Source organism: Rhincodon typus, chromosome 48 (genome assembly GCF_021869965.1).
Source record: "Rhincodon typus isolate 14 chromosome 48, sRhiTyp1.1, whole genome shotgun sequence".
Classification (NCBI taxonomy): domain Eukaryota; kingdom Metazoa; phylum Chordata; class Chondrichthyes; order Orectolobiformes; family Rhincodontidae; genus Rhincodon; species Rhincodon typus.
In genome coordinates this window covers 1570289-1580725 of record NC_063379.1, presented here as the reverse complement: position 1 = coordinate 1580725, position 10437 = coordinate 1570289, and the positions used below count along the sequence as shown (strand labels likewise).

Genomic DNA, 10437 nt, shown 5'->3' with positions numbered 1-10437 from the left:
AATCGACAATGGGCTCATGGTCACCATTAGACTCTTAATTCCAGATTTTTATTGAATTCAAATTCCACCATCTGCAACAGCCAGATTCAAACCCGGGTCCCCAAGAACATCACCTGGAACATTGGATTAATAGTTTAGAGATAAAACTACTCGGTTTCCATCCTAGGTCAAACTGTTTGCCCTCACGAAGCATGTTGTGGCCTTGTTAATGGGATCACAATATTCCTGTAACTTGGTGACCAGAAAGTTATCACTCTAATGGTCCAGTGTCATAACCAGCAAGCTCTTGATGGCCTAGCTAGCCAGCGGTGCCCATGTCCCACAACTGAATACAAAAATAAGTAAGAGCAACAAGTTAAGGCAGGAAAGTGGAGTTAAGAACTATCAGGTGGACAACTGCGGTTAAGAAGACAGCTCAGCACCACCTTCTGAGGGCAACTAGGGATGGGCAAGAAATGCTGGCCCAGCCAGAGATGCCTACATGCCACACTGGCCTAGTGGCATTGTTACTGGCCTGTTAATGTAGACCCCTGGATAGCATTCTGGGGAACCTGGGTTCGAATCCTGCCACGGCAGATGGTGTAATTTGAATTCAATAAAAATTCCTGAAATTAAGAATCTAACGATGACCATAAATCCCACGCTGATTGTCGGGAAAAACCCCTGTTGTTCACTAATGCTCTTTACTTATGGAAGCTCTTATCTTACCTGGTCTGGCCTCCATGTGACTCCAGACCCACAGTAGTGTGATTGATTCTTAAACAGCCCACTGCGTAATTAGGGATAGAAAATAAATGCTGCCTAGTCAGCGATGTCCTTATCCCATTAACGAATGAAGAAGTTGATGTCCCCATTTTTCTGGAAGAATGTAATTGCACTGCAGGGAGTGCGGAGGAGATTCACTGGGATGGAGCTTTTTAGCAATGAAGAGACACTGAATAAGATCAGATTGTTTTTATTGGAGCAAAGAAAGTTGGCGGGGTGCTGGGTCTGATATTGAGGGGCTTGGGAAAGAAAGCAGCTATCAGTTGAAAGTTAACAACAAATTTCATGTTAGTAGTATATTTTTGGTGGTGCAGATTCGATGGGCTGAAGGGCCTCCTCTGTACTGTGTGATTCGATGATTGGAAGATAAGACCATCAGACATCGGAGCAGAAATTAGGCCATTCTCCCATCAAGTCTGCTCTGCCATTCAATCATAGCTGATAAATTTCTCGACCCAATTCTCCCGCTTTCTCCCCGTAACCCTTGATACTCTTAAAAATCGAGAACCTATCTATTCTGTTCTTAAATATATTCATTGACCTGGCCTCCATTGCCTTCTGTGGCAGTGCATTGAGTGCTGTGCAATAGAATGATTACCGAGACCTGTGTATAAATAACTTAAATGAAGGGATAGAAGATATGGCTGCCAAAGTTCACTGATGACATATGTAAGAACGTATTTAGTGACGAGGAAATATGAAAGATAGGAACAATTTATTAAAAGTCTTTGAAGCTGTAACATGGTCTATGGATAAAGGGGAGTCCGTTAATGTTTTCTAGGAGGCATTCAACAAAGTTCCACTGAAAGGTTTTTTTTTTGCACACGATAAGAGGTCATGGTAATGTTGGTAACATAATTGGATACAATGAAGACCGTCTGACCAACAGAAAACAGAGTTCTTCAATGGGCCTTTTTTCACATATGGCAGTATGTGATGATTGAGATCCTTCATGGGTCTCTGCTGGTCTCTATATGGCAATAATTTAGTGAGCAAGGGGAATGCACAGTGATCTAATTTTTAGATAACTCAAGGATAGTTCAAGAGGACTTTTGCAGGGATAAGAAATACGACAAGCTTCAGGGATGGTTTAAGTGAGATGGAAATTATCTGGCGGATATTGTACAATTTGGGAAAATGTGAAGATTATCGGAAGAATAAAAAAAAATATTATTTCATTACAGAATAAATGCAGAATAAGTGAGTGCAAACTTAATACAGTGTGGAGTTGTAGGAAAACAGAAGGCCAGGCAGCATCAGAGGACCAGGAAAGTCAACGTTTCAGGTCATTAACATTCCTGCTCCTCTAATGCTGCCTGGCCTGTTGTGTTCCTCCAGTTCAACATTGTATCAACTCTGACTCCAACATCTGCAGTTCTTGCTATCGATGAGTGCAGACTTATCTGGGTATTCTATTATACGATAGACAACGTTGGTATACACAGGCAACAAGTGACTGAGAAGTTAATGCAATGTTATCTTTTTTTTAGATTGAGTAACTGAACATAAAATGTCAGGACGTTATGCTACAGTCATGCAGCACACTGGTGAAACCACATGCAGTTTTGATGGCTTCATGTAAAGAAGATTGCAAAAGGATTGGAAACAATTCAAATGAGGTTTTATGGGAATGTGCAGTTTGCCTTGTGGGAAAAGATTGGTCAGTTTTATTTTGGTTTCAATGGGGTTTCGAAAGGACAAGGGGTGCTTAGATTACAGTATAGAAGATCTTGAATGCTCTTAACAAGGTGGATACCCGGTAAGGACATTTATTTATTTTTGGCGAATCCAGAACTATAGGAAGCTGCGTTAAAAATGGATACACTCATTTAGGACAGTAATGAGAAGACATATTTTATCTCAGAGATAGCCTCTGATTCAGAAGGTAGTGGAGACAAACTCATTGAATATTTTCAAGGTGGTAATAGACAGATTCTTCTCATAGCCAAACATTATAATAGGCAGGTGAAAGTATAAAAATCAGAGTGCACACAATTTAGCTGTGATATTAGAGATTGACAGACCAGGTGTGAACTGCCAAAATCTTTACTTCTGTACCTATCATCTGTCTGGTGTGCGCTTGTTCTCAAGATACTTTGTTTCTAGGAGCGAATGATGGGGGTGGTTTGAAATAGAATGGATCAGAAGCTGAGGAAAGCGAACCTTTGGCAATATTTGAAACTATGGGTGCCAGTGCAGGGCCCTCCTGCTTCACAGTGTAGTCACTAACTCAAATGCCAGGGCTGTTGTTTTCAGTTGCCAGCCTGTGCCTGATTCATCAATATGTGTCCCCAGCCAAGCCCTTATACTGTTCTTATGCCACAGTGTTCACCTTCAGCACTATTTGGCTTTAGAAATTCAGAGAGAGCACCAATCATTCAATGGGAATAAAAGGGAGATGGACCTCTTCGTGGAAGGGATGTCAACTGCTGTTGCTACTGTAGATGTGTATAAGGTGCCTGATCCTCGAACGTGACCATTTGTCAAAATCTAAACACTTTCACATACCCTCACACATACACAAACACACACACACATACACACCCTCACACATACAAACACACACACACAGTCAAACGTAGAGACAAACACTCTCTCGTACCCACACGCACACACATACACACGCACACACAAAGACACACACATAAAATGATATGAATATACACATCCATATACACAAGAGCACACAAACAAATTGCTCTTTGCTAAATGCTTCATGAGAGAGCTCAGTTCTTCTGACATTCTAACATTCCAACACACCAAACAGACTGAGCAATGCCTAATGCGGGTCAGTGTAGTTTACCTCTGAGAAAGTGCTGCATGTCTCATTCATAACGTGGAAACGTCTGCGATGCTTTCAGTTTTGTTTATGAATCAGTTGATTGATTAATGTAATTGGAACTTTCACCACCATTCTTAACTGTTCTCTAAACTTAGACTGTGTCGCCCCATAAATAAACGTGTTTGTGCAGCAGCTCAAAACCTGAAGCATATCACCAACATTTTCAAAAATATTTTCTGAATCTGTGTAATCTTTGGGATCTTTTCCCATAATATTATAATATAAAAATTCGACAACATAAGTCAACCACAGAAGAATGAAACTGCCAGATATTGTGAAGAGTAAAATCATTGACTTCCTCCTGCTCTCCATCTCTGGGTCACTGTGACTCATTCTCTTGCTCTGACCCATCAATCCCTTTCGGACTCGACTGGCCACTAAAATGTGTCTAACTGTAAGTGCATTGAGCAACAGAATTAAAACAAATGGAAGCAATGGAGTTAAGACTGTATCAAACCAGTCAAATGCCACCCATCCAGGCTGAATAAAATAGTCTGGTTTTACATCACAGAACCAGGGTACATGTTCAATGACCAATCTAGGTTCAAGTGTGAAGTAATTCGGAACATTCTTTAAACAGAACAGAATACTGGCTGTTATTAGAACTGCCACGGCACTATGCTCTGTGCAAAATTTTGTTTTCAATTTCTGGCAGCAAATGACCACAAATCTATCAAAGGAAAAAATGACAGTGAACCATACAGAATAGTCTGTGGCGACCCGACTGAGAACATTAATAATACTGCATACTGGAGTAATATCCAAAAATGATCCTGGAAAATAATAGTAACTGATCCGCCACAGAATGACCTCAATGATAATGAACAGTAGATCTGCCAATGCCATGGCTACCAGGTAATGAGACGTACACTTCGAGAGACCACACTTTCCCTGAGAAAGGATCACAACTGCCACTAAATTAACTGAAAGATAGAAAGGAAAAGTAGCATTTGTAAAATTAATTACTTCCTTATTCCAGTGAGTAGGATGCAAAATTTTAATACCAAATCCCGATCATAACTTAAGATTTACTTCAACTTTAACAGTGATCATTTTATAACCCACGCACCTGCAGACATGTTGGACTTGGACAAAATTATGGATGAATGATTGAGAGAAGTTTACATGCCAGTTTCTATCGTTAAAAGCAATTGATGTGACTGATTCAACCTGCTTTGTAGGTATATCATTGACGAGTAAACCATTTTAATAAACCATACACAGGCACACACAGGATTATGACTGGTTTTCTGCTGAGTAATGTGCTTTTCTCCACATCACAGTTAAGATTCGAGATAAAAATACAGTTAGCTGGTTGACCAACATCCTAAATAAAACTAAAGCACTACTCAGATCATATCTGATGGAATAGATTCAATAATAAAGATAACTAAAAATACTGCAGAACCAGATTATTAAATAATTAGAAAATTATGTAAAGTTCTAATCAGCATTTTGCAAAAATATAGTCCATGTTCCGGCGTTACTACAATTATTATATACATAACATACCTATTTATTTCATTAAAAGCAGAAATTGATATTGTCGATTTCTGCATTCAGGATTACCTCCATCATTTAAAATTGTGATCTAAGAAGCATCCATCCTCAAAGGACTACCACTCACAGAGTTAAAATGTAATGTTGATAAGGATTGTAACTACAGAGAACGGATATGATAGTGCTGCAGAAGGTGCAGAAGATATTTATCAAGGTGTTGTCTTGGCTAAGAATTTCAATTTTGAAGAGAGATAGGAGAGGCCGAGATTGTTTACCTTAGGTCAGAGGAGATTGAGCAGGGACATTATTGAGATGTATAAAATTATGAAGGGCATAAATAAGGTAGAAAGGAAAAGACTTTTCCTTCTGATGGTGGGATCAATGACAAGGAGCCAACGATTTAATGTAAAGAGCAAGAGATTCAGTGGAGATGTGAGGAAAATTCCCTTCACCCAAAAGGTGGTGGGAATCTGGAACCCACTGCCTGTATGGGTGATAGACAGAAACCCTCATAATGTTGAAGTATTTAAATTCACTTGCGATGCCAAGACAGAACAAGGCTCTGTAGCAATTGCTGGCAAGTGGCATTAGAATAGTTATGTGTGCGTGTTTTTTTTTAACAAATGTGCATGCAATGGGATGAAGTGCTGTTTCTCTATGCTGGAGATCTCTATGAGTCTATGCATTTTCGCAGAGGCACCGGAGACAGTTGTCATGTCAAACCATAGTCGTTAAATGAGTGCATGATGCAAACCAGCACCCAGGAGGTGACCTTATAGGGGTTTACAAAACTATGAGGGGCATGGATGGTGTGAACAGTCAATGTCTAATTCCTAAAGTGGGGTAGTCCAAAACTAGAGGGCATAGGTTTAAGTGAGAGCAAAAAGATTTTAAAAAGCAACCATGGCAAATGTTTTTCACGCAGATGGTGGTGTGTGTATGGAACGAATGGCAGAGGAATTGCTGGAGCCTGGTACAATTACAGCATTTAAAATGCATCTGGACGGGTGTATGAATAGAATGTTTATAGCTGTATGACTGTATAACATCCAAGGAAGACATTGGAAATGAGCACTCAATGTCCCAGAGATTCGCCTGATCACCTTGGAGTATCACCGACAAGAAATAAAATAAAGTGTTCGCACTGACAATACTCAGAGTAAGAATAAATCATGACCCAGCAAATCCAAATACTTCACAATAGGAGCAAATTACTGCAGATGCTGGATTCTATCCCAAAGCAACAAATTCTGGAGATCACAGAGAGTCAGACAGTATCCATGGAGAGAGAGCAAGCTAACGTTTCAAGTATAAACATTACTTCATCAGGGCTGAAGTATGGAGGGTGGGTGAAAATATTTATGCTATAGTTGGGGGACTGTAGCAGTAGTGGGTGTAGAGTGCTGGTGGAGAAAAGATGTCGATAGTTCAGGTTAAGTGATTGGAATGTGAGACTGGCAGAACAATGGTGTGTCCAACTGCCAGACTGGAAAGAGAAGGCAGTCCCACTTTGGTGGGAGAGGAGGAGAGAGAGGACACAGTGACAGAGAATGTAACAAGTAAAGCTAAAAGAAAGGGAAGAAATCGGAGCTGATTCACAATTTGAAGGTATTGAACTCAAGTCAAGAAATCTGTAAAGTGCCTGGTCTGAAGATGAGATGTTGTTCCTTCAGTTTTCAGCATGATTCCCAGCCTCTGACCTGCTCTTGTAGCCGCTGTGTTTATGTGGTGGGTCCAGTTGAGTTTCTGGTCAATGGTAACCCCCAGGATGTGGATATTGGGGCATTCAATGGTTGGCTGAATGGCCTCTTTCCTGTTTCTGTGTTTTAATGATAAGCTACCTGGAGTTGTGTTGATATGACCGGCTACAGGAAGGCCAGGATCATGCTGGCACACAGACTGGAGGTCTTCTGCAAAGCGGGACCCAGATGTGCTTAGTTTCTCCAACGTAGAGTAAGCCACATTGGGTGCAGCAAATACAATGCACAGGATTGGAGAGGGTACAGGGGAAATGCTGCTCCACCTGGAAAGATTGTTTCGGCTCTTGGACAGCGAGCAGGGAGGAGGTGAAGGGACAGGTGTTGCACCTTCTGTGGTTAGATCAGACGGTGCCGTGGAGAGGGGAGATGGTGTTGGTTGTCTATGGTGTCCCAGAAGGAATCATCCCTACGAAGTAGAGATGGAGGAGTCAGGCCAAGGTGGTGACATTCTGCCGCAGCTGTCTGAAATGGCTGAGTATGATCCTTTGAATTCGGAGGCTGGTGGGATGAAAAATCAGTACAAGGGGTCCTGATCATGTTGTTGTGAGTGATGGGAATGCGCAACTGCGGAAGGTGATAGGCCGGATGTCCAGTTATTTCCTGATCTTAAATGATTAAAAGAAATCAATCATTTTCAAACAAAGAGAAAACAGGAAATCCCTTAGCTCCACTATACCTGTTCATCATCAACAATGCGGAAGTCAGGAGTGAGATGGAATATTCACTAGTTACCTGCACAGCTCCTATACTGCAGAGCACACTCCACATTACGCATTAACAAATAGACCACTTTATTTCCACCCCATTCATTGCCTTTGATAGTCATTACCAATCCCACCATCGATTCATATTGGCAGAAGGATGCACCATTTACAAAGTGTCCAGCAGCCATTCACAAAGACTTCTTTAATAGCACCCTCCAAGTCAGAGTCTCAAATGAAAGGTTGCAGATCGTGTCAGAGAGTCATACAGCACGGAAATAGACTCTTCTATCCAACCAGTCCACGTCGACCATATTCCCAAACTAAACTGGACCCAACTGCTTGCACTTGCACCGTATCCCTTCAAACATTTCTTATTCATGCACTTATCTAAATGCCTTTTAAACATTGTAACTGTAGCCACATCTAACATTTCCTTTGGAAGTTCACTCCACACACGAACCACTCTCTATGTAGAAAAGTTTTCTCTCATGTATTTTTTAAATTATTTCTCCTCTCACCTCAAAAATTTGCCCCCTAGTCTTCAAATCACCTACACCCGCAACCGCTGCCCCCCCCCCGCAACCCACAGGAAAAGACACCTGCCATTCACCCTATCTATAATCATAATGATTTTATAAAATTCTATAAGGTCATCCCTCAACCTTTTATGCTCCGGGGGAAATATTGTCAGCCTATCCAGCCTCTCCTTACAACTCAAACTCTCCATTCCTGGCAACATCCTGGTAAATCTCTTCTGAAATCTGTCCAGCTTTATACTAAACTTCCTATAACAGCGTGACCAGAACTGGACGCAGTACTCCAGAAGAGGCCTCACCAGCGTTCAGTACAAACTCAACATAATGTCTCAAATCCTAAATTCAACGTTTTGATTCACGAAGACAAGCATGCTAAATACCTTCTTAACCACCTTTTGCAATGCATGTGATGCAAATGTCAAAGTATCATGTACCTGGATCATTGGGTGTCTCTTTTGTACAACACCAAGGCCATATTTTTAATTTTAAAGGCTGTGCCTTTTTTTATTTACCAAAATGTAATACCTCACATTTATCCAAAGTAAGCAGGATTTGCCACTCTTCAGCCCATTGACTCAATTGATCAAAACCTCTTTGCAATCTTAGGTAACCTCCTACACTGTCCACTACACCAACAATTCTGGTGTCACTTGCAAACTTACCAGCCATGTTTTCTGTACTCTCATCTAAATCATTTATCAAAATGGCAAATGTTGCGAACTTAGGCACACTACTTATGGATTGGGAGGCAGGAAGTTAGAATCTGGTGTTTGTAAAATGCTGGGTTGTTGTGGGGATGGGGGGAGCATTGCGTGGTCCCTTTCAAAGTTTGTGTTTTTTTCTCTGCTTAGTAACTTTAAAAAAATGCTTGTGGGCAGCAACTTGTGGGTTTGCATGTGCACTGAGAGCCCTCGACTTGAAACATTTGTATCATAAACCGTGCAGTTAGCAGACCAAGCAGCAGTTTTGTTTTATTATCAATACAACAAGTTTTGATGTTCGCCAAGCAGTTTGAATCAGGCACTTAGATACCAAAAGCAATTAAATTTAAATCTGATGGTTTTGACAACATGGGATCAATCCTGTTGTAAGAAATGGATATGTCATCAAAAGTGTAAAAGAAGGGGCAGCTGGGCAAAGACAGGAGAGCAAACTGCCATCTGTTAGAGATAACAGATCTCAGCTCTTAGAGAAAGCACCATCTATCCACAACAGTACCACAACACTCCTAGCTACGATTCTTGACAGAAGAAATCACAGAGAAAGCAATTGTGATAGAACGTTCAATAGAGAAGACACAGAGCATTCTGTAATTTTGAGACACTAAAGTCTGTGTTTTTTAAATCATTTTATATCATTAGGACTTATTGAAATAGCATAGCATTAGAATCTTGTTTTATTCAAAAATAATTCGTCGTTACAAGTGGTTTATTCGGTTCGTAATAATTTAATTAACTTGTTCCCAGTTACAGTTAGATAAATAAAATGTTACTTGCTCAGTGTAAAGGTGAGTATCAGGGATTTGTTTTATTTCATGACTATAAGTTGCTGAAAGGCAGGTTACACCACATTTCACACTACTTTTTAACAAATAATAGGGCGAGGTGCTCCTCCGTGAGTATTTTGGGTTTAGTCCTCAGATATGGGTCAACCTCTACTTTATAATACAAACTAAAGCAATCCCAACACCGAACACCATGGAACACAGGTCTCCAGTCTGAAAAACAACCCTTCATTACTCTCTGCCTCCTGTAGTTAAGCTAATTTTGTATCCATTTGGAAAGCTCACCCTAAGTCCCATGTGAGCTAAGTTTTCTAATTATTCTATCATGTGAATCTTCTCAAGGGCTTTACTAAAGCCCAAATGAACAAGGTCTACTGATCTGCCCACACCAATCTATTTGGTTAATTTCCCAAAAAAACTCAATCAAGTTTCTGAGACACGATTTCCCTCACACAAAACCATCCTGTCTGTCCCTAATCATTCATTGCCTCTCCAAATGCATATAAATCCTATCTTTCAGAATCACCTCCACCAACATACCCACTATCGAAGTCAGACTCACATTTCAGTAGTTCCCAGGCTTCCCTTACATCCCTTCTAAAACAAAGGCACAACATTGGCCAGACTCCAGTCATTTGGCACCTCACTTGAATTTATAGATGATACAAATATTTCTACAAAAGGCACTCCAATTTCCTCTCTACACTTCCACAAAGTGTTCATATACAATAGATCAAGTCCTCGAAATTTATCCACCTTTATATTTTATAAGACCTTCGGTACTTCCTGTAATATGAATTGTTTTCAAAACATCAATATTTATTTC

The 10437-nt window shown here is 40.5% G+C and overlaps 1 protein-coding gene across 1 annotated transcript; it reads right to left on the bottom strand.

Moving 5' to 3' along the window:
* Window positions 1-3622: 3622 nt before the first annotated feature.
* On the bottom strand, window positions 3623-8776 carry LOC125487999 (probable G-protein coupled receptor 139). The gene is made up of 2 exons (XM_048620741.1): window positions 8770-8776; window positions 3623-4530 (listed from the first exon to the last, which is right to left on the bottom strand). Exons 1-2 carry the CDS (start codon window positions 8774-8776, stop codon window positions 3623-3625), a joined length of 915 nt encoding a protein of 304 aa, XP_048476698.1.
* Between the last annotated feature and the right edge of the window lie 1661 nt (window positions 8777-10437).